The sequence below is a fragment of the Acinonyx jubatus genome, chromosome C2 (assembly GCF_027475565.1).
Source record: "Acinonyx jubatus isolate Ajub_Pintada_27869175 chromosome C2, VMU_Ajub_asm_v1.0, whole genome shotgun sequence".
NCBI classification, from domain to species: Eukaryota; Metazoa; Chordata; class Mammalia; order Carnivora; family Felidae; genus Acinonyx; species Acinonyx jubatus.
Window position 1 is genome coordinate 150,279,250 of NC_069384.1, and position 23,734 is coordinate 150,302,983.

Consider the following 23,734-nt stretch of genomic DNA (forward strand, 5'->3'; position numbering starts at 1 on the left):
AAAGGCCCTCTTTCCAGTCTTTCCTGCCGACATCGGTCCAGCATCGAGCGTGCACTAACTTTCCTGGAGTGGGCGAGTTAATGGCTCATAAACCCCTAGTGGCTCCCACCACCCACGGCAGGGGTTTTTATGTTGGGCTCCCCTGACTTAGGAGGTTAAGCGGTGAGGGGTTCGCTGGCGGGGTGCAAGACATGCCAATTTCTGGGCACTACTACTCCCCCCGGGGGCTGATTTCCGGTTACAGCTTTGCAGAAGGCCTCACTGCCACGTCTCTGCCCTCACAGCTCCCTCCGCTGCCAGTGAACTTCTCCCTTATGCGCTGGCCTGCATGCTGCCTGACCTACCGGAAACCCTCTACCTCACCACAGCCCCCGGCCTCTCCCGGAGGCCCCCCCAGAGTCCGGGAGGTGGGCCGGTGGGAACCCCTCCTCTATGTGTCTCCGTGTCTAAACACAGGGAGAGACGCACCTTCTCTCTCCTCATACCAGCCGGCCTCTGGCCGCTTAGGCCACACGTGTGCCCAACGGGGCCAACCCACCCGGCCACATCCTCCCTGGGACATGAGTCCCCACACTTACAGGCTGGGTTTCTGATTCGGGCCGTTTGAGGGGCCCCCGAAGTACTCAAACTTGAGGGTGAAGGGCGTCTGTATCGGGGAGCGGTTGGTCAGGATGAGCTGGCGGTTCACGCGGGTCCTCAGAGGCACCGTGGAGCCAAAGTCGAGGCGGAGCTCCTGCAGGTGGTCCGGCCACAGCTCTGTGCTGAGAACGCTGCCCCGTGCCCAGGGGCACCAAGTTACACGCCACCCTTGGCCCTGCCCAGTGAGCCCGCTTGGGTGGGAGCGCGAGAGCCACCTACGCGCGAGGCTTCATCCTTGGGCTGTCTCCCCGGTGAGCTGCCACCCCAAGACACGTGCCAGCAGGGGCCTCGGCTCCATAAACTCTCCCTGCCCTGGGGCGACGGGCCCGTCTCCCAGTTGCTGGGCCTCGTAGCTGCCGACAGCCCCGTCCCCTGCGTCTCCTACCCGCCTGGACGTCGCGCCACCAAGTGTGTGGGCAAAGACCGCACAGAGGGCGGGGTTTGGGTAGGGAGACCTGTTCCCACAGAGGTTGTGAGGGGCCTCAGTGACACCGTGGCCCTTTCTTGGCTGCAGGAATCAGCCGGGAGTAGGCCGGTGCCACCGTGGCACCACTGCTAGGCTAGTCCTTCGTACGGTCGCTCAGCCCTCGGGCCCCGGCCCCAGCCCTGGGCTCACCTGCCGTCAGAGCCCTCCGCAGAGATGGCAATAGCCACTTGCAGTCCCTGGGGTTTCCCAGAAATGCCCAGGACCACTGGCTCCTTCATGCCCGACACGGTACAAGGGAGGGCCAGATGGCTCAGCTCGTCCTGTAAGAAAGCCCACCGGGGGGCACATCACTACAGGTAAGTCCCAGGGCGGCCTGAGACGGTCTTCCCTCGCACAGGTGGTTGTTGTGGGGCGCTCAGCACAAAGTCTTGACCTCTGTTCCGTCCCATCTCTCTGGCAGGGCTCCCCAGTCCCTCCCTCCGGTGAGCCACCGTCACTGGCCTAGCCCGCTATCCCACGCCCTGGGCCCTTCCTCAGGGCTCCTGGCTCAGTCTGCTCCAAATATCTGGCCGTGCCCACGCGGACGGGGACCCCCTCAAAGTGGGCCTCTGGAGAAGCCACACGCTCATTCCGATGAAGCTGCTACGACAGAAATCAAGCCCTGCCTGCGTCGGGTCTGCTCTGTGCCTGAGCCCATCTGCCCGTCACCCTGGAGCTCAGATGCAGCTGAGGAAGAAAGTCTACTCTATCCACGTTTGCCGGGGAGGAAATGAGACAGAGTCTCTTTTCCCACCAGAACCGCAAACAGATAGCTGGCAGCCAGCCCCGATGGCCTTCCTGTGGGCCGAGCTGGGGAGCAGCTGTGCCCTTCCTGGGACAAGGTGGCCACCAGCGAGCCTCGGGATCATCCGGGCAAATTGGAAAGCTGGGCCCACCCTCGGCTGCAGAGGAGGGGAGGGGTAAGCTGGAGCCAAAGGCCAGACGTGGCCAGTAGGTTTCGGCACAATCAGGCCTGCTCCGGGCTTCCTGACCTCGTATCCCTAGACGGCAGGCCTAATGGGGACGGGGACCCCAGCCTCATGGGAGGCAGGAGTGGGACTTGAGGCAGGCCTCCCCGCCAGTACAGGTACGGTTGCGGGGTGCCTTCCCAGTGCCTCGGGCCCCCTCACCACCGTACTCACCTGGGTGTGAGCAGTGAACTCCAGGCTGAGCTGGCGCTCCTCACTGGGACCCAGCGTGCCACGTCTCGGGGAGACCTTGGCCGTGCAGAAGTCTGCTTGGTGCCCCAGCAGCTGGCAGACACGAGGTCAGGCCTGTTGTCACCCGCGGGGTTCCCGGCACGGACCCAGGATCCACGCGGCGCTGGAGGCTGGCAGGCTGGAGGCCCGCAGCGGGACCAGGGGGGCTGCGTGCTCGCTGGTGGGAGCAATCCGCTGGTCCTTTCCCCTCCCCTTCCCGACCCTGGATGAACCTCACACCTGTCAGGAGTTGCTGGGTTGAACAAGCTGCCCCGGGAGACCTAGGGTGATGGTGACCAGAGGGCTGCTGCCTCTGATGGCAGCAACAGACTCTGGGCAACGGACAGGGCCACGGGGGAGAGGAGAGCCTCTCTTCCGGGGAGCACCTGGGGGGCAACGTCCCTCTCCGCACGGGCCTCTGGTGCTGACCGTGCAGGCTCACTCACCTTGCCCCAGTGGAAGCGGGTGGGCAGGAGTGTGCCATTGATGAGTCTAATGGTTGCCTTGGTGGGCACGCCCAGGTAGAGGTTGCTGACTTCCACGTGGCTGTTTTGCAGGTACATGTAGGGCTCCTGTATGTCGGCGTATACAGGAAGGTAGCTGGAACACAAGGAAGAAAGAAGAAACAAAACCATCTTTATTTTCAGATGATACAATGGTCTCTGTAGAAAATCCCAAGGAATCCAGATTAAAAATTTTTTTTTAAGTTTCTTTATTTCTGAGAGAGAGAGAATGTGCATGAGTGGGGGAGGAGCAGAGAGAGGGAGACACAGAATCCAAAGCAGGGTCCAGGCTCTGAGCTGTCAGCACAGAGCCCGATGTGGGGCTCGAACTCGCGAACTGCGAGATCATGACTGAGCCGAAGTCGGACGCTCAACCGACTGAGCCATCCAGGCGCCCCAAGATTTAAAAAATTCCTTAAAAAACAACGAGAAAACAATCTCCTGCAATCGATGAGTCAGCCAAGTTACAGGGTACAAACTACAAAAACTAATCACGCTTTTATATGCTAACAACGAACATGTAAATACAGAAATTAAAAATACAATACTACTGACAACTGCTCAGAAAAATTGAAATACTTAGAGGTAAATCTGATAAAACGTATACAGGATTTGTATGCTGAAAACTATAAAACCAGCTGAGAGAAATCGAAGATTTAATAAACAGAGAGACAGACTCTATTCATGGATTCAAAGACTCAACCAGAGTAAAGATGTCAATTCTCTACAAATTGATCTATAGGTTTAACACAATCCTTATGAAACTCTCAGAAAAGATTCTTGTGAATATAGACAAGCTCATTATAAGATCTATATGGAAAGACAAAGGACACGGAACAACTAAAACAATTTTTAGAAGAATAAATAATAAAGTAAGAAATCACTGTGCTGGTTGTTAAGACTTACTAAATGGCTACAGTAATCAAGGTAGTGAACTATTGCCAGACGCATATACACACAGACCAGTGGACCGATATAGAAAAATCTAGAAATACACTCACACAAATATGTCTGGCTGAGTTTTGTTTTTGCTTTTGCCTGAGGAATAGAGATAATATGTATTATGCTTTTACCCTTTTATTTTGCAATAACTATAGATTCACATTGCAGCTAAAACAAAAATTACACAAGAATCCCGCATGCCCTTCACCCAATTTCCCCAATTACTGGTAACCTCTTGCATAAATACAGTACAGAATGGCAACCAGGAGATCAATATTGATGCAGTCCATGATTTCGGCTCAGGTCACGATCTCAACAGTTTGTGAGATTGAGCCCCAGGGCCAACTTGGGATTTTCTCTCTCTCCCTTTCTCTCTCTGCCCCTCCCCAATGCACACACACTCTCTCTCTTTAAATGAACTTAAAAAACATAACAAAACAAAACTATTCACCCGTTGAAGAACTTCTGAGTTGTCCCAACTGATTTTTGACAAGAGGTGTAAAAACAATATAGGTGTAAAGAACAATCTTTCGACAAACGACACTGGGAGAATTAGATATCCACAGGCAAAAATAAAATAAAGCTCTACCTAAACCTCACAACTTATATAAAAATTAACCCAAAACGTATCACAAGCCTAAATGTAAAACGTAAACCTATTAAACTTTTAGAAAACAACAGGAGAAAATCTTTAGGACCCACAATCACAATTCATAAAAGAAAAATTTGATAAACTGGACCTCACCAGAATTTAAAAAAATGTTTGCTCCGCAAAAGGCCTTTTTTCCTTCAAAAGACAAAATTGCAGACTGGGAGAAAATATTTGTAAACCAGGTATTGGACAAAAGACTTATATCTCGAAAAGGCAAAGAACTCTTAAAACTCAACAATAAAACAACCCAATTAGAAAATGACATAAAGGGGTGTGTGGGGAGCCAGTCAGTTCAGTGTCTGACTCTTGATTTCAGCTCAGGTCATGGTCTCAGGATCATGGGATGGAGCCCTGTGGCTCTGCACTGAGTGTGGTGCCTGCTTGAAATTCTGTGTGTCCCTCTCCCTCTGCCCCTCTCCCCGACTCATGTGCACTCTCTAATATAAAATGGAATGAAATAAAACAAATGACATAAAAATTTCACCAAAGACCTTGGATAAGCAGATAGCAAATAAGTACATGTAATATGTTCAAAATCATTAGCCAGTTGGAAACCATAAATGAAAATCACTCCAAGAATGGGGTAATATCCCTATACACCTATCAGAATGACTCAAATAAAAAACAGTGATGACACCAAAAGCTGGGAAGGATATGGTGAAGCTAGATCACTCACATGTCGCTGTGACAACGTAGAATGACAAAGCCACTCTGCAAAATTTTTTGGCAATTTCCCGCAAAGCTAAACGCCCACTTACCATACACCTGGCAATGTTATTCTTGAACATTTATCCTAGAGAAATGCAAACACATGTCCATACAATGACCTGTACACAAATATTCACAGCAGCTTTATTCATAATAGCTCAAACCTGGAGACAGCCCCGGTGTCCTTTCAAGGGTGCTGCTTAAACCGCACGTTCACGCCATGGAACTCTACTCCGCAGCAAAAAGGAATCGACTGTTCACACATGCAACCTGGAGAGCTCTCAAGGGAATTATGCTGAGTGGCAGGGGGAAAAAGTCCACGTCAAAGGTTACATAGGGTATGATTCAACATTCTTGAAAGAAACGAATTGCAGATACGGAATACAGAATTGGTTTCATAATTCCAAAACCTCTAACAGACTGAGTCTGGTTCTGATGTTTGCTTTGTCTCTTCAGACTGTGGGTTTTTGGGGCTTTTTTCTTGCCTCTTTTCATGCCTTGTAATTTTTTGCTGGAAGCTGGACATTATGTATTGAGAAATTGGAATTGATGTAAATAGAGCTTTAACACAAAGCTTTATGTTCATCCGTCTAAGAGCTGGGGCACGTTTACTATCCGCTGTAGCTGTGGGTGGCAGAGGCTTCAGTCCCCTCCAGTGTCCTTGTTTTTTCTCTCCCCTGTTGTCTTTGGGTTTACCTACAAACTCTTTTTTTCTTAAACTCTTTTTAAAAAAATGGTTTATTTATTTTTGAGAGAGAGAGAGAGAGAGCAAGTGCACCAGCGGGGGAGGGGCAGACAGAGAGGGAGACATAGAATCCAAAGCAAGCTCCGGACTCTGAGCTGTCTGCATAGAGCCCGATGCAGGGCTGGAACTCACGAGCCGGGAGATCATGACCTGAGCCGAAGTTGGACGCCCCACGGACTGAGCCACCCAGGTGCCCCAATCTTCTGTTACTCTACCGAGGCCTGTTGATGCCGTGGGAAGGTGTAGGGGAAAAGGAAGTGCTCTATAATCCAATGATTGGTCTCTGTCTTGTACTAGTGAGGCTGTGGCCCTGGACTTGACCTTCACAAGTCCTTCTGTTTTTTCCCCCTTCAGGCGAGATACGAAGACCAGAGAGGGCTGGGGTGGGTAATTTCCCTTCCCCCACGTCAGATGAAGCTCCTGTGAAGTCTTTCCCTTGCTGGGCAGGACTCGTGGAGAACACTCTGGACTTATTTCAAAGCGGTTCTCTGCCCCCTGCACCAGGCATATTTCAGAAGCGTTATTCCCCCCGCCCCCGACCAAACTGGAGAATTTTTCTCCAATGTTCCCCACAAGAAACCTGGTGAGTCTCCAGAGTTTTTACCTCTCATGTTACACCACACAACCTCCAGGAATGTTCCTACCCTGACTGGCTCCAGCAGCTTTTACTTCAGCAAAGTGACCTGCATTCACCCATCTCTTTGGTTCTTGGGGTGGCTGCTCCATGGCCTCAATTCTCTAATGAATCTGAGAAAAGTTACTGTTTCAGGGGCTCAGTCGGTTGAGCGTCCGACATCGGCTCAGATTGTGATCTTGCGGCTTGTGGGTTCGAGCCCCGCGTCAGGCTCTGTGCTGACAGCTCAGAGCCTGGAGCCTGCTTCCGATTCCATGTCTCCCTCTGTCTCTGCCCCACTCCGTGTCTTCCTCTCTCTCTCTCTCTCTCTCTCTCTCTCTCTCTCTCTCAAAAATATATAAACATTGGGGCACCTGGATGGCTCAGTTGGTTGGGCGTCCAACTTCGGCTCAAGTCATGATCTCACTGCTCATGGGTTCGAGCCCCGTGTCGGGCTCTGTGCTGACAGCTCAGAGCCTGGAGCCTGCTTCAGATTCTGTGTCTCCCTCTCCCTCTCTGCTCCTCCCCTACTTACACACTCTCTCTCTCTCTCTCAAATATAAAAAATAAAACATAAAAAAATTAAAAATATGTATATATGTGAACATTTAAAAAAATTAGAAAAGTTACTGTTTCCATTTGTTCAGCTTTTTCCTTGTTACGAAAGCAGGAATGATGACTCCTGAGCTCTTTACATGTCTGGACGTCTGAAGGTATTATGTAGATGTGACCAATGTTCATCATCGGTTGAGTTTAAGTAAAGGAAATTTTCCTAAATGATTTGGATGGGCCTGATTCAATCAGTTGAAAGGCCTCAAAGCAGAACTGAGGTTACTCGGAAAAAGAAGAAATTTAATGTGTGCACAGCATCTTCAGTTGGTGCCAGAGAGTTCTAGTCTGCCCTTCCTGACGGCCTGTCCTACTGATTTGGGGAGCGCGAAGCCAGCCCATATAGTCGTGTAAGCCAATTCCTTGTAATAAATACAACTACTCATTCTATTTCTCTGGTGGAACCCTAACTGGTACAAATACATCAAGGTGAATACATAGGTAATGTAAATGACAATATAAATATATTTGTGCCTGTAGCTGTTTTATTCTATCTGGTGTATTTATTTTTTATCTTTTTTTTAAATGTTTGTTTATTTTTGAGAGACAGAGAGAGACAGAGCGTGAGCAGGGGTGAGGCAGAGAAAAAGGGAGACACAGAATCCGAAGCAGGCTCCGGGCTCTGAGCTGTCACACAGATTATGACCTGAGCCAAAGTCAGACGCTTAACTGACTGAGCTACCCAGGCACCCCCCATTCTATCTGATTTAAAAGACAACCTCCTAAGCCAATAACTAAAAACTGTGTTGATGGATCTATATTGTATAAAGATATAAGGAAGGAGAGGGAACAGAGCTATACTGCAGCAAAGCTGATTACTATTGAAATAAATTGGTATTAATCCAAACTAGATTGTTTTAAAATTAAGATATTACCTAAAATACCCAGGGCAGCCAATTAATAAAATGCTTTTTTTTTAAAGTTTATTTATTTATTTTGAGAGAGAGAGAGACAGTGCTAGCATGCATAAGCAGGAAAGGGACAGAGAGAGGGAGAGAGAGAATCAATCTCAAGCAGGCTCCGTACTATCAGCACAGAGCCCGACGTGGGAATCGAACTCACAAACCATGAAACCATGACCTGAGCCGAAATCCGGAGTCAGATGCTTAACCGACTGAGCCACCCAGGAAAGAAAATACTTTTTAAAAAAGGTACAAGAAACACAGGAATTAAAATACAGTACTAGAAAACATCTATCTAACACAGAAGAAGGTAGTAATGAAGAAACACAGGTGAAAAAAAGAAGGCCTACAGGAAACAAATAGCAAAATGGGAGATATAAGTCCTAATCGGTAATTAAATTAAATGTAAATGGATTAAACAGTCCAATCAGAAGGTAGAAATTGGCAAAATGGAGGTGAAAAGAATGTTCCCACTATATACTGTCTACAAGAAACATCTCAGATTCGAAGACACAAATAGGTTGAAAGTAAAAGGATGAGAACAGTGTATCATGCAAACAGTATTCCAAAGACGGCTGTAACAACTAACTCATGTGAGATGAAGTAAACTTTAAGATAAAAAGGGGGACGCCTGGGTGGCTCAGTGGGTTAAGCGTCCGACTTTGGCTCAGGTCATGATCTCACGGTTCGTGGGTTCGAGCCTTACATTGGGCTCTGCGCTGACAGCTTGGAGCCTGAAGCCTGCTTTGGATTCTGCGTCCCCCTCTCTCTCTGCTCCTCCCCTGCTCACTCTCTCTCTTTCTCTCTCTCTCAAAAATAAACAGTAAAAAAAAATTATAAGATAAAAACTGTTACTAGAGACAAAGATATTTTATAATTATAAAAAGGTCAATCCATCAAAAAGACATTACTGTTACAAACACACATGTATCTAACAACAGAGCCCCAAAATACACGAAGCAAAAAATGACAAAATTGAAGAGACAGCCTGACAATTAAACAATAGCTGGAGAGTTCAAAACCTCATTTTAAGTAATAGAACTAAGCAGAAGATAAACATGGGAACAGAAGACTTAACACTATAAGCCAACCAGACCTAATAGCCATATATACAACACTACTCAACAGAATATACATTTTTCTAAAGTGCACATGGAACATTCTACAGACTAGACCATAAGGTAGCTCAAAATAAAAGCTTCAATGAATTTAAAAGTACTGGACGGGGCGCCTGGGTGGCTCAGTCGGTTGGGCATCTGACTTCGGTTCAGGTCATGATCTCACAGTTCGTGAGTTCAAACCCCACGTCAGGCTCTGTGCTGACAGCTCAGAGCCTGGAGCCTGCTTCGGATTCTGTGTCCTCCTCTCTCTCCACCCACCCCTGCTTGTGCTCTGTCTCTCTCTCTCTTTCAAAAATGAATAAACATTTAAAAAAATTTAAATTTAAAAGTACTGGAGTCAAAGTGTTTTCTCCAAAAACAAGAGAATCAAATGAAAAATCAACAATAGAAAGAAATCTGAGAAACAAAAATTTGTGTAAATTAAACAACACATTCCTAAATAAGCAATGGATCAAGTAAAAATCATAAGAGAAATTAGAAAATACTTTGTATCAATGAAAATGAGAACATAACCTATCAAAGTTTATGTGATGTAGCTAAAGCTGTGCTTAGAGAGAAATTTATATCTGTAAATGCCAATATTAATAAATAAAAGATCTCAAATCAAAAACCCAAGCTTTTACCTTAAGGAACTAGAAACCAGATAAAAGGACAACAAACTAAACACAAAGCAAGCATAAGGAGAGAAATAAAGATTAGAAAGCAGATATGTTAAACAGAAAATAGAAAAAGAGAGGAAATCAACTAAACCAAAAGCTGGTTCTTTGAAAACATCAACATTAACAAAGCTCTAGCTAGAATGACCAAGAGAAAAAGAGAGAAGACTCGAATGACAGAAATTGGGAATGAAAAAGAGGACATTACTACTGACGATGCATAAATAAAAAAGGATTACAGGGAAACACAATTAACAACTGTATGTGAACAAATTATGTAATTTAGATGAAATGGACAAATTCCTAGAACAACACAAACTGGAGTCAAGAAGAAATACAAAACTTGAACAAACCCATCACAAAAGATTAAGTTATTTTTAAAGTTCTCACAGAGAAAAGCCCACCTCCACACGTCTTCACTGGTTAATTCTACAAAACATTTAAAAAATTCACACCAATCTGTCACAAACTCTTCAATAACATAGAAGAGGAGTGAACACTTCCAAACTCATTTCTAAGATGTATTACTCTAGTAGCAAAACCAGAAAAAGACATCACAAAAAAAAACTACAGACCAATATCTCTTATGGCTACAGATACAAATATCCTCAAGAAAATATCAGCAACCCATATCCAATAACGGATCAAAAGAATCATACACTGCAACCAAATGGGATTTTTACAAGAATGCAAGGATGGTTTTAACATCCAAAGGTCAACATAAAACACCCTGTTAACACACACAATGAAAGGACAAAAAAATGACATGATCATTTCAACAGATACAGAAAAAACATTCAATGAAACTAACATTCTTTCATGATAAAAAAAACAATCAGCAAACTAGGAATAGAAAGGAACTTCCTTAACCCAATAAAAGACATCTACAAAAAGCCAACAGCTAACATCATACTTAATGGTGAAAGACTGAACGCTTTCTTTTTAAGATAGGTAACAAGACAAGGATGTCTACTTTTGCCACTTTTATTCAATATTGTACAGGTGTATCAGGTGCATTGGGCAGGAAAAAGAAATAAAAAGCATCCAGATTGGACAAGACGAAGTACAATTATCTCTATATATTGATGACACACTATCTTCTATTTAGAGAACTATTAGAAGTGATAATGAATTCAGCAAGGTTGTAGGGTACAAGATCAGTATGCAAAAATATTTGTATTTCTGTATACTAGCAATGAATATTCATAAAATGAAATTAGGAAAGCCAGTTCATTTCCAAAAGCATCAAAAAAGATACCTAGGAATAACTTTAACAGAAGAAGTACAAAATTTATACAAATGACAAACATTACCAAAATGATAAACATTACCAAATGTTTGGTAATGACAAACTTACCAAATGTAATGACAAACATCACCAAAAGAAATGCCAGAAGGACCTAGATAAATGAAAAGACATTTCACATTCACAGATAGGAAGACTTAATATGGTTAAGGTGAATATACCTCTCCAAAGCGATCTACAGATCCCATACAGTCCCAATTAAAATCCCAGCTGGCTATTTGCAATCATTGATAAACCGACCCTAGAACTCATATGGAAATGCTAAGGACCCAGAAGAGCCAAAGTGACCTTGACACAGAAAAACAAAGTTGGAGAATTCATACTTCCTGATTCCAAAACTTACTACAAAGTTACAGTAATTAAGCAACTGTGGTGCTGGAACAAGAATAATTCTATAGCTCAACAGAACAGAATAGACAGCCCATAAATAAACTTTCACGTGTACAGTTGATTTATTTTGATAAGGGTGCCAAGACAAGTCAATGGGTAAAGAACAGTGTTCTTAATAAACGGTGCTGAAACAAGTGATTATCTAAGAACTAAGACGGATCCCTTTCTCACACCATACACAACAATTAACTCAAAACGGATCAGACATCTAACCCCATGAGCTAAAACTACAAAGCTCTTGGAAGAAGGCTGCTGTGCACATTAGATGAGGCAATGGTTATTTGTAGATGGAACCTCAAAAGCACAAGCCACAAAAAAGAAAAATAAAATGGACTTTATCAAAATTAAAAATTTTTATGCTTTGCAGTAAACCATCAAGAAAGTGAAGACAATCCTCAGAATGGGAGAAGGTATTTGAAAATCATATACCTAGTAAGAGACTTGTATCTAGAAGATATAAAGAATGCTTACAACTCCATGGTAAAAAGACAACCCTATTTTTCAAAGTGGGCAAAGATCTCAATCGACAGGTCTCCAAAGAAGACCTACAAATGGCCAATAAGCACACAAAAGATGCAAAACATCATCTGCCACCATGAAAATATAAACCAAATCCTCAATGAAATATCGCTTCACACACACCAGGATGACTACCATTAAGAGAGATCCTGAGGATGTGGATAAATAGGACAGCAGGGTAGAGAAGGAGGATGGAGAGTGGGTCAGGATCAGCCACCGTTACACCTGTATCATTATATTTTATCAAGCACCATAAAGAATAAAGAAGGGGGGCGCCCGGGGGGCTCAGTCAGTTAAGCATCTGGCTCTTGATTTTGGCTCAGGTCCTGATGTCACTGTTCATGAGTTGGAGCCCCGTGTCGGGTTCTGCACTGGCAATTTGGAGCCTTCTTGAGATTCTCCCTCCCTCTCTCTCTCTCTCTCTCTCTTCCCCTTCCCTGCTTGTAATCTCTCTCTCGAACAAATCCCGGAGGCAAAGGCCCTGCAGAGCTTCCCTAACAGAACGAGGGGCCTCATGGGACAGGAGTGGGCCGCGGGGAAAGGGCAGAGGAGTTAACCAAAGGCTGCCCCGAGATGAACGTGGCCAGTTCAGGGCCCCAACACCTGAGCTCCCGCACACCACCCGGCGACACAGCAACACCCGGAGGGCCAAGCGGTGACTCCCCTGCTCCGTGAAGAATGTGGGCGTGGGCTCAAAGACACAGATCCTGCAGTACCGCTGGGCTCTCGACTGCCACCGTGGGAAAACACCCCTCCAGATCCAAGTCCCTCGTTCCTATTTACAAATGAAGGCGTGCGGCGATCTGCCGAGCTGGCCCTGGCCCGTGGGCTTCCTGGCCTGTTGGTCTTGGCTGCTTTCCCCATAGGTCCTTCCTCCTGGATTCAGGTAGCTGGGGGCTGAAGATGCTCCCGTCCCCTTGGTTCCCTGCAAGAGGGGTGCTCTCCGCACCCACACCCGCTTCCTCGGGAACTTCCACCACCGGCTCCTCGTGCAAATCTACTTCTCCTCCTGCTCAAAACCGGATGGGCAGCCAAGGATTACGTGATGTACAAGGAAACCCGAACAGTGAAGACGGGACCCCAACCAAAATGTGAGGAAATAAAAACTCGTTTCCTGGGGGTGGGGGTGGGGGGAGGAATCTGAGATGCGGTTGCATCCCTAAGACTGTAACAGATTACTCTACAAAAGGAACAACCCAAGAACAAAAAGCTTGACATTTAAAAATCCGACGGCCAAAAGAAGGGCATGCGCCAAAGGCCAAATTAGTGGCGTGCAAGGCCCAGGTCATGTCCCTGAACAAGGAGCACAAACGCTGCGCGACGGCGGATAGGAGGGAAATGGTTCGACTGGTCCCGCCGTACAGCCCCTGCGGTCTTCGTCGTCTGGCCGACTTTCCCAGCAGCTTCTTCGGGAGGCAGCCCCCTCCCGCCTCTGGCAGGCTGTGGGGGGGGGGGGGGCACGTGACCCAGAGAGGACCAATCTGAGTCTACCTCTGGAGCGCGGGTGCCGGCTTGGCTCTACGCGGCTCCCCCTCCCTGGGGCCGATTGATCGGCGAGAGCAAGGCCAACCCAGAGGGCCGAGGATCTGAAGGCAGGGGTGAGGGGAGGGGGGCGAGAGACTGAGCGAGAAGCAGGAAGGGCAGACCGAGGAAAAGGCTGGAGCCCGTGGACGCAGCAGGGCAGGAGGGAGCCAACAGTTTCCCAAGCCGGTTACATCGGTGTTTCCACCGCCTGCCAGTGTAAACTTTCTGATTCACACGTCCTTTAAGAACGACAGAGATAGGAAAGGAAGCAGGGAGACGTAAATAAAGGCATTCTCCCAGAGGAGAAAGACTTGTCCTTCGTATTTAAGGCCCACGAGATGCCACACAGGACCAGTGAGGAACACTGCCACTGAAACCGGGCTAGTAATCGTGTAAAAACACATTCAAACGAGACACGGGTGGTACTTCCCCCCACGCCCCCCACGCCCCCATCAGATGTCACAGTATAAAATCTCAGATAATCTCTGCCACTGTGAGAGGCAGGGTAGTGGGCAGTCTCATACACAGTAGGCGCAAAAACAAAACCAAACAAAACCCCAACGATTTAAAACGAGCACGTAAGTGTTTCCATAACGAAGTACTAAATACATGCAGAAATGACTATTACACACATCTACAGTTTAAATATATATGCAGTTTAAAGAATAATAAAAAAGAACACCTGTACATCCCCCTCAACCAGCTTAAAAAGCAAAATATCGCCAGCCAGTTTAAGAAAATGAATATTATGCTTCAAAATCATTTGGGAAGGGATGGGGACAAGTGGAGGAAGGATACGAATGAAATGATATTAGTGGTGATTTGATCGTTACTGAAGGTGATGGGTACATGGGGGCTCATAATACGGTCCTGTTTTTATGTACGTAAGAAAGTTTCCACAAGAAAGAGAAAAAGGCAGGCAGGAAGGAAGAAGGGAGGGAGGAAGAAAGATAGGCAATAGCACCAATGACCTCTGAAATCTCTAGCGTGTGCTTCCCAGAATACAGCGGTAGTTGCTCATTTAAATATGTCATGATTTTTGGTGTCCATTCTCCTGTTGACACACGTTCATGGTTTCCAGGTTTTTGCTACTGTGAACAGGCTGGCTGTGAGCATCCCACGTGAGCACTCGACTCCCAGTGTGTAGGTGTGTGTCCCTCTAGGAGCACATCTCCAGGGGCTGATGCTGGGTCACAGGGAATGCACATAGTTCCCTTAACTGGGCAATGCAAAGTGCTGTTGAAAGTGATTGCACTAACTGACGCTCCTTTAGCACCCAAACTGGAAGGATACACCCTATAATATCACCAGTGAATTACCTCCGAGCAATGGATTTTCTTTCCTGTAATTTCCAAATTTTATAGAACACGTTTCAGTACCTTTCAATTCGGAAATGCCTGTAAATACTTAGTGCCGCGCAACATAAATGTACTGTGAGTAGACGCAGGGTGTGTTGTAGCAGGCCCTCCCCCCCCCCCCCCCCACCCTCTTACCTCCAGGCTCCGTTTACCACCTCCAGCTCCAGGACGGTCTGCAGGCGCTGGCACTGCCTGGCCTCCAAGGTGATGGTCACCCTGCACTCCCCCAGAGCAGGGATCTGGCCGCTCGAGGGCTCAATGTCGAAGGGAGACACCTGATGCGGAGGTCAGTCAAGAAGGACGAGCAGTGAGGACACTTGGAATTGCAGAACTGGTGGCTTTCCTGTCCCCACCGAGATAAGGAGCACCGGTCTGACTGAGGCCTGGCCTCCCCCCCCCCCCACCATGGCCGGGGGGGCCTGCCATGGGGGCCTGCCTTCGCCTACCCCCACCTCCCACCCAGCTGCCATGCTGGCCAGGTCGGGTCCAGGGCGCTTGTCTTGGGCTCTGCGCTCTCTAGCTTCTGACGGCTCACCTCCCCGGCACTGGTGGGAGGGAAGGGCTGGCCTAACTCTCAGTAAAAGTAGTTCGTGTGCTCAAGTATGGGGCCCAAGCTCTGCCAGTAAAGAAGAGACCTTTTGCTTTCCTTGGTCTTTGTTCCTCACAGGCATCTCCCCGGGAGTCCTGGGGGCATGCTGTAGGCCAGGACTGGGTTTCCGTGCCCCTGACCTGAGCACATCCAACAAACCCCAAATCCAACATTATTTTTGGGAGCTCAAAAGAATAGAGTACAGAGGACTGTTGAGACAGGATTCGTGCCAGCCTCCATTGGGACATAAATCTTAATATATGACGAAATTGATGGCTACTTCAATTACAAAATGTTGTCATTCTTCACAGTGGGAGACAAACGCAGACTGGGAATTAGAGAACTGGGATCGGATGATTCCACCACCCGCTAGCTGTGTGACCCTGGAGAAGCTGCTGTCTCTCTCTGTCTCTATCCAGTAAGGAGGTTGGCTGTGGTCTGTAAGTTTCTAAGTGTGCTCTGGGAAGTCCCAGAGTGCCTAGGGCAGGGGACTAGGATGTGGGGAGAGGCGGGATGGGGCAGGGGGTGCCTAACAAGGTGGCCAGAGCGGTTACCCTTTGTGAGTGTGAGCCTGGAGGGAAAGCACTAAACTCCAAGCCTATGTAACAGGGTGCTTGCCTGCAGTGGTTCTTGGCAATGGTGTTGGTGATTTGATGCAAAGTTTCCTAACTGCTAAGTGTCGGTGCCCCGCTGGAGAAATGAGGCTGTTGCCTCAAAGGACAAGGCCAGTCAAGTGGAAAGGAAAAGTCCCCGAGAAAGGGAATACCTGCTGGCAGGTAAGATGGATGTGTGGCCGCACCCGTCTTTCCTCAGCTTCTGAATATGGAGGAGGGGGTGGGGGGCAATGTTCTGACCCGGAAGGGGCAAGCAAGAGGGGATCTCGGCAGGAAGCAGTCAGAGGGAGCGTGCTTTCACCACACAGACCTAGTCAGAGCCTCCCACACGGACCACAAGGAGTTACGGCGGCTTCTAAGGAGCCACGGCTGCCACCTGTGTGAAGAGTGGGGGCGACCCGCCGTGATTTACAGCGAATCCCTGGCAGCTAGGGAGGGACTGAAGTTTTGTGCCACTTGCTCTGGATTTCACATTGATTTAAAGGTCCGACGATAGGGGCGCCTGGGTGGCTCAGCCGGTTAAGCATCCGACTCTTGGTTTCGGCTCAGGTCCTGATCTCAGGGTCTGTGAGTTTGAGTCCCACGTGGGGCTCTTTGCTTGGGACTTCAAATTAAAGGCGAAGATGATAATACTTAACAACTTTTAGTACTTTCCGTTTTTGTAAGAAAAAGGAAAGGGCTTTGAGTGGAAACGAATCCTGTGTTCTTTCTCGGAGCCCTTGTTTGGGCCCCGAGTCCATGCCCAAGTGCCCCCTGGTGGCGGTACTCAAACTGCAAGCACAGTCCCCGGGAGGTTTTGAACTTTTGAGGCGAGCCCCTCCCACCTGCCCCTTCCTCGAGGCCCGGGAGCTTCCCGCCCAACTCAGCTGCCCATTTTCTTCCTAACTCAGGCTGCTTTTTAAAAACGTTTATTTATTTTGAGAGAGAGAGAGCGAGCCAGCAGGGGAGGGGCAGAGAGAGAGGAAGAGAGAGAATCCCAAGCAGTCTCCGTTCTGTCAGTGCACAGCCCGATGCAGGGCTCGAACCCATGAACGGTTAGATCATGACCTGAGCTGAAACCAAGAGCCTGATGCTTAACTGACTGAGCCACCCAGAGGCCCCCAGCTTGTTTTGACAGAAGGAAAAACCCCTGTCTTATTTCCACATCGGATGGTGGAGAAAGGAACGGGAAAATCCAGTTCAGGATTAAGTTCTGCTGTAGAGGGGACCCCAAGGGCCTCACAGGTGGGGAGAACTGGGGACACTGCCAGGAGGGAGTCACCAGGCAGGCTCTTCCTTTCCAGCCTCAACACTCCAAATGCACCAGGACAGGTTTCACTGTCCCTACCCCACGGGTCAATAGGCTTGTGTGTGTGTGTGTGTGTGTGTGTTTGGGGGGGGGTCCATTTAGCCAGAGGTGCCTGACTTACACTCTCCTGCCTTTCTTGGAGGCACACCAGGCTCTCCTTCATGCACCACGTGGCTGGGAGCTGGCTGATGTTCTGGATCTGGATGGAGTCGGTGGCTTTCTGCCCCAGGCGTAGCAAACCAAACTGAAGGGCTGAGGCTTTGATGACAAGGGCCGGCCCCTGAGACATCCAGAGGGGCCTGTCGCTGGGCCGCCTGGGAGTGGGGGCTCTGTGCCCTACCCCTGCCACCCTTCTGGCCCACCCAGCTGCCCAGCCCCCCAAACAGCACCTTAAAGGCCGCCTCAATGTGTAACACCACCGGTGAGGGTGAGTTTTGGATTTCACACGGCAGGTCCTGGCTTGTTGGGCCGGGGACACCCCCGGTAAAGCTCAACTCAAAATCCTCCACCTCGTTGGGCTCTGGGAGAGAGGGCAAAGTGAGCTTGAGAAAGGGGGCGGGGCAGTTTCCGGCTGCGGCTGGGCCCAGATGCCTGGCCTTTGCTGACTTCTCGTCCACCATGTGGACGAGGCTGCGGCCGGAGCTGATCCCGGGACCCCCCGAATGCCTGCACAGGCCCCTCTTCCTCTCAGGTCTCCTTCCCCAGCCAGCCCCAGGAGGTGCCCCCGGTACCTATGGTCCCTGCGCAGGGTTCCACTTCAATGATGTGGCAGTCACTGACCTTCCCCCACAGGTATCTGACGGGGGACTTGCTGTTGTTCCACATCTGCAAGACATGCCCCAATCCAGGCTCCCCGGGCACTGCCCCTGCACACATCTGTACCCACCGAAGGACTGCGGGGCTCCGGGCTCACAACGGGTCCTCCTGACACCCTCCCTCCCCGCTAATTCTTGGCCATCAGCGCCACGCGGCAGGGTCCGTGGGCATCGTGTCCTGCCAGAGACCCAGGAGCATAGGAAGGCTTCCGCAGCCCTATCATTCAGAGGATGCTGGGGAGCTGGTAAGATGACAGACATGCCCAGTCCGGCATCGGGTTACAACCAGTAAGCTGCCATCTGCCCCTCCAGCCGTACCCCGCCCTCCCCCCCCCCCCCCCATAGTCATGCCAAGTTCAGCCCAGGCTCGGGAGAGACCACAGCCTACCTTAAAATCTTTCTTCACGTTTATACCAATGTAGTTCTCCCCGGGGATGATGAGGGCATACGGTTCCAAGAGGACCTGGAAAGGTTCTACCGAGCCTTTCACCTCGAGTTCTAGGACAATGACGTCATCCGCAGAGCATGAGCAATCCTTCAGGGTTTCCAATTCCAAGCTGAACACAAACCCGCCGGGAGCTAAGAGCCGACGCAGCCCAGGAGCATGGCCCTCCGTGCCCCTCACCTCTGTCCCTTGCCTGGGGTCTTGTGAAGAGGAAGCACTCCCCCCCCGCCCCCCCCCCCCCCCAGCTCCTAAGCGCCCTCAAATCAGAGGCCCAGCCCACCAGTGATGAACTCCCGTCCCAGTACTGGGACGGGGCCCCTTGCCGCTGCCTCCAGGGACCACACCGCAGCGGCATGGGCACCCAGCCCGGGGTCTCTCCAGAGGCTGACTGGAGGCCCACCCTGACCGTCTGCCCGGGGCAGAGCTGGTAGAGATGCCCCCACGGGGCACAGCCTCGCCTCGTTAGTCACCACCGCCCAGGGCCCACTGAGTGGAGCCCGGCGAGCTGTCCCCCGCGGCTGAGCCCCTCCAGGCCTCAGGACAAGGCAAAGTGCTCCCCCGCGTCAAAGCCTGCCGGGGAGCCGGGGGCTCCTTCACCCCTTCGCGTTGCCTTCCCCAGGACCGCCAAGGAGAAGGCAGGCCCCACTGCCCAGCCCTCGCGCAGGGCCCAGCCCCCGCTCACCTCGTGGGCTCTGGGACTTCTTCTAGCACCATCTGGAGCACACTGTGAAAGTCCCTCAGCTGCAAGACAAACACAGCGCCCTGAAAACAGACCGCCCTCCGTTCAGGTGGCCCCGGAGAAGCCGGGAGCCATGGCAGGAATTCCTTCTCCCCCTGGCCTCGCTGCCACAAAGGCCTTCTGGAAAACACAGCGCTGCTTCCCTGCTACCTCCCCCCTACCCTAGGGAAGAGGTGTGGGCCTGCCAGGACGGGAGCCAGGACTCAGGGGGGCCACCGCAGACTCCAGACTGGTGTTCCTCCCTCAGCTGCGCCCAAGCGGACAGGAAGGAAAGGCCCTCCAGACCCTGACGTTGCCCACCAGCAGAGCCCTCAACCGTGGGCGGCACCACACCCTCCCAGAACAGTGAGGCCGGGGTGCGGAGCTGAGAGGCAGAGGGTCCCAGGGCACCCCCTTCACACCCAGCTCTCACTCCCCTCTCGAGTCACACACAGGGCCTCGCGCTGGAGCCCCCTGTGTGAACCTTGTGCTCTGCACCTGCACCTCACACACCGGGGGGTGCTGGGGGCTGCCCAGGGGTGGCACTGTTGTCGACTTAGCGGAAACACGGAAGACACCAGAGCTGAGGAAACGAGCCCAGGGTCTCGCGGCAGACCGGGTGTGTGCACGGTCAGGACCCGGCCAGAGAGGCTGCTTCGTCCTCCAGCCCCACTCTTAGCTACGGGCCGGCCTCAGAGGGTGCCGGGATCTCGTCAGGCTCGGCTGTGGCCTCAGTGTCACTAAAGAACATGGGCAGGGGGTGGTGGAAGTACCCTGACCCAGGCATGCGTGACTACCACGATGGCATCATTTTAACCTCACGAGGAGAGAAGCTCAGGATGAACTCGTGGTCCGTGTGGGGGCTGAGAAGCCCTCTCTCGGGCAGGACGGAGAAGGCCGTCTCCCTGTCAGGGTGGTACTTGAGACTGTCCATGCTGTAGGTCTCTCCAGGCATTAGGGGCTGCAGGTTCGGCTTCATGATCTGCCAGTGGAAGGCCAGCTCCACGTGCCTGTGGGGGCAGGGGATCCAAGGCCGCATCCCACCTCTGCCGGGACCGGTCTTCCCACCCCCTGCCTGGCCCGGCCCTGCTCTAGGAGCAGGAAGTGGCCAGGTCAGCCCTGAGGCTCGTCCAGTGGAGGAGCCTGGGGAGCGTGTGGGTCAGAGAGTCTGCCAGAGACCTCGTAAGAGAGCTGCGCCCTCCCCACCATAGCAGTTGGGGGTTAGAGCCACGGTGACTCAGGAAAATGGCGAACACAGGGAACCGGGCTCTAACTATTAGGCTACGGACCCTAGGACATTTTTCTGCGGTGTCTCCTACCATGTGAGAGTTCCAAAGGTTTGCCCCATGAACTCCCCCCTCCACTGCCCTCCACCTCTCCAGCTGTGGCCTCCCAGGGCGGCTCTGTCCGGCACTGGCTGCCAACAGAGCAGGGACAACTGCATGGGGGTGGGGAGGCGGGACTCTGGCACACTGCTGATGGGGAGGGACAGCAGATGGTAAGGCCCAGGGTCACCCGGGAAGCCTGGCTGGCAGTGAGAACTGAACCCACTGGCCACAATCTGATCCTGGGACGTGGATGGCTTCCCCTCATGGGCATGGCAAGACCTCTCTGTAAAACCGTTCTGGGGCTAAGGGTGGTCCAGGATAATCTAGAACACTGCCCACTATAACTTCCTGCAGTGAGGGAAAACGTACGTATCTGCTCTGTCCAGTGTGGCTAGCGACACGTGGCTAGTACTCAACATGTGACTGGGGCCACCGAAAAAGTGAGTTTTAGTTTAATTTTAGTTGATTTCAACTTAAATGGTCACCTGTGGCCACCATGATGGACAGGGAAAATCTGGACCCTCCTTGCCCACTGGGAGCTCCGGGCCAGGCGGGGAAGGAGAAAGGGTGTGTGTTGAAGGGTACTGCCCAGCGGTCACTCACGTAGCATTTCTAATAATGAGCTGTTTTCTAGCTGTGGACTGAACGTTCTCAGGCTCAAAGCGTATGAAGTGCTGGGCTGTTACGTCTGTAAGCTCTCCAGGCTCTGGCTGACTTTCTTCACCAGAAATATAGATCAGATCCAAAGCAACCAGCTGCCCAATTCCTGACACAGTAAGGTGATAAAAAGGGCTGAAATCAGGACTCTGTGGCCAAAGGCTGTCACGGGATCTACGCTACCATCCACATGCAACCGGCCTTGATCATGACCCCAGGAGGTGGACACAAGAGGGTAACAGGGGCTTCAGCACGCAGATCCTGTCCCCACATCTTCCCAGACCAAAAGGAGGTGATTTTGATAACCTGGTACATAGCGGGTACTCAGTTAAATGCTTGCTGGGTCAAACTGGAAGGAAGGGAGGGAGGGAGGGAGGGAGGAAGGAAGATAAGTAGGTAGGTAGGTAGGTAGGTAGGCGGGTGGGCATCTTGGGGAAATTTCAGCAGGATGCCCCAGAACCTGAGGTGGCCTGGGCGCACACACAAGCCCACCTACGGTCACCAGCTCCTTTATCTGGCAGTTGTCGCACACAATGACGAAGGTCTGCTCTGCCTTTTCCAGGCTTGTCGGGAGGAACAAGACCTGGGGAGAGAAGGGCTGTCGTTCAGGACCTTCCCCCTCTCAGACACACACCCCTCCCCTTATTCTCCACCCCTCGTTTCCCTCTCTGCTGCTCCCCCTTCTCCCGAAAGCCAGGGTGTTCTGCCAAGGCTCCACCCCAGACTAAGGCAGGAAGCAAGTTGAAAGGCATGAAGAAAAGGTTCACAGAGACTGAGATGCAAACGGCTCTTAAACAAATGACAACACGTTTAACCTCATTCATGATAAAAGAAATGGAAAGGAAAACCACGCAGAAAACATTTTCACTCTTCATACTGGTAAAGAGCAGAAAGTTAGGAATCGTAAATGCAACAAGAAGATATCTTCATTTTCTCCAAAATCATCTGGAGGGAAAGGGGGGGTTGGCTGGAAGAGATGGAAGGGTGTAGATGCCATATGGTTGGCCAAGAGTTGATAAACGTTGACGTTGGGTACTGAGGACACAGTGATCATTAAACTATCCTCTCCGTTTTTGTATATGCTTTAACAGTCTATGATAATAGTTTTTCCTTTTTTTTTTAAACAGTTTTTAAGTTTGACAACACATTGTTGGCAAGAGTGTGAGAAAACAGGCACCCTCATATCTCTGCATGGTGGCGATTTTGGCAATGTGTATCACAATTCGGACCAGCAGAGACCCCCGAGACAGCAAAACCACTTCAAAGACTGTAACCTGCTGGGGGACTCATAGTTGGACAGAGTGATGTATGCAGTCACCAAAATGGCCAGAGATCAGAAAAAACCTTCATGTCCATCAGCGGGGGACGGCTGACCTGAGTCATGGTTCGTTCACACAGTGGAATACTATGCAGCTGTCAAGAATACGAGACTGCTCCTTAAGATCTAGCAGAACTGGGGCGGCCTGGGTGGCTCAGTCGGTTAAGCGTCCGACTTTGGCTCAAGTCACGATCTCACGGTTCATGAGTTTGAGCCTGCATCGGGCTCTGTGCTGACAGCTCGGAGCCTGGAGCCTGCTTCCGATTCTGTGCCTCCTTCTATCTCTGCCCCTCCCCCACTTGTGCTCTGTCTCTGTCTCTCAAAAATAAATAAATGTTAAAAAAAATATTAAAAAAAAAAAAGATCTAGCAGAACTGGGACACCTGGGTGGCTCAGTGGGTTAAGCATCTGATTCTTGGTTTTGGCTCAGCTTGCGATCTCATGGTTCGTGAGCTCGAGCCCCATGTCAAGCTCTGTGCTGATGGCACGGAGCCTGCTTGGGATTCTCTCTCTCCTTCTCTCTCTGCCCCTCCCCTCCTTGTGTGCACGTTCTCTCTCTCAAAATAAATACACATTTAGAAAACAAAGGTATAGCAGAACGGTGAGTGGACAGAAGCGATGTGTGGGAAGGAAAAGTGGAGACAAAGGAAAACACACACGGTGTATCTCTGAAAGGGCGTTCAGAGGACCCAGTGAGGTTGTGGATATCTGGGTGGCTGAAAAGCTGCAGTGGAAAAGGACATTTGACCGTTTACTCCCATCTCTGGATTTTAGTCATGTGAATTTGTTTCTTCCTTGGAAATATGAGTACGTTTTAAAACAAAACCCCAATCAAAAAAGAAGATACGCAAGGAACACCAAGGGGAAAAACCTCCTCTTGACTCCTCACTGCTCCCCACAGGGTCCTGCTGCTCCCCTCTGCCTTTCCCTGGGGATCAGAGGACGGTGGCATGAGGGAGGTGTCCCGGCCTGGCCAGGGGTGACTGACCCCAATTTCTTAAAGCCACACCGCAAGGTACTGACACGGTCTGGACCAGGCAAGAGGACCCAAGCCATCCCCCAGCAGCAGGCGAGGACTGATAAAGCCCTATGATGCCCTGAATTGGCCTC

The 23,734-nt window shown here is 50.3% G+C and overlaps 1 protein-coding gene across 3 annotated transcripts in view; it reads right to left on the bottom strand.

Moving 5' to 3' along the window:
- The window catches only part of DLEC1 (DLEC1 cilia and flagella associated protein), an 89,714-nt gene that overhangs the window by 8,983 nt on the left and 56,997 nt on the right, over window positions 1–23,734 (bottom strand). For 2 of the 3 annotated variants that reach the window (XM_027040684.2, XM_053221677.1), the window contains exons 11-23: window positions 21,799–21,889; window positions 21,253–21,415; window positions 20,139–20,331; window positions 19,286–19,344; window positions 18,547–18,715; window positions 18,075–18,168; window positions 17,733–17,863; window positions 17,465–17,623; window positions 14,988–15,127; window positions 2,751–2,904; window positions 2,248–2,358; window positions 1,256–1,386; window positions 579–770 (exon numbers count right to left, since the gene is read on the bottom strand). In XM_027040684.2, coding sequence (XP_026896485.1) covers window positions 579–770; window positions 1,256–1,386; window positions 2,248–2,358; window positions 2,751–2,904; window positions 14,988–15,127; window positions 17,465–17,623; window positions 17,733–17,863; window positions 18,075–18,168; window positions 18,547–18,715; window positions 19,286–19,344; window positions 20,139–20,331; window positions 21,253–21,415; window positions 21,799–21,889 — 1,787 coding nt within the window. The remainder of the gene's footprint in view (window positions 1–578; window positions 771–1,255; window positions 1,387–2,247; window positions 2,359–2,750; window positions 2,905–14,987; window positions 15,128–17,464; window positions 17,624–17,732; window positions 17,864–18,074; window positions 18,169–18,546; window positions 18,716–19,285; window positions 19,345–20,138; window positions 20,332–21,252; window positions 21,416–21,798; window positions 21,890–23,734) is intronic. The other variant, XM_027040685.2, reaches the window with a different exon arrangement.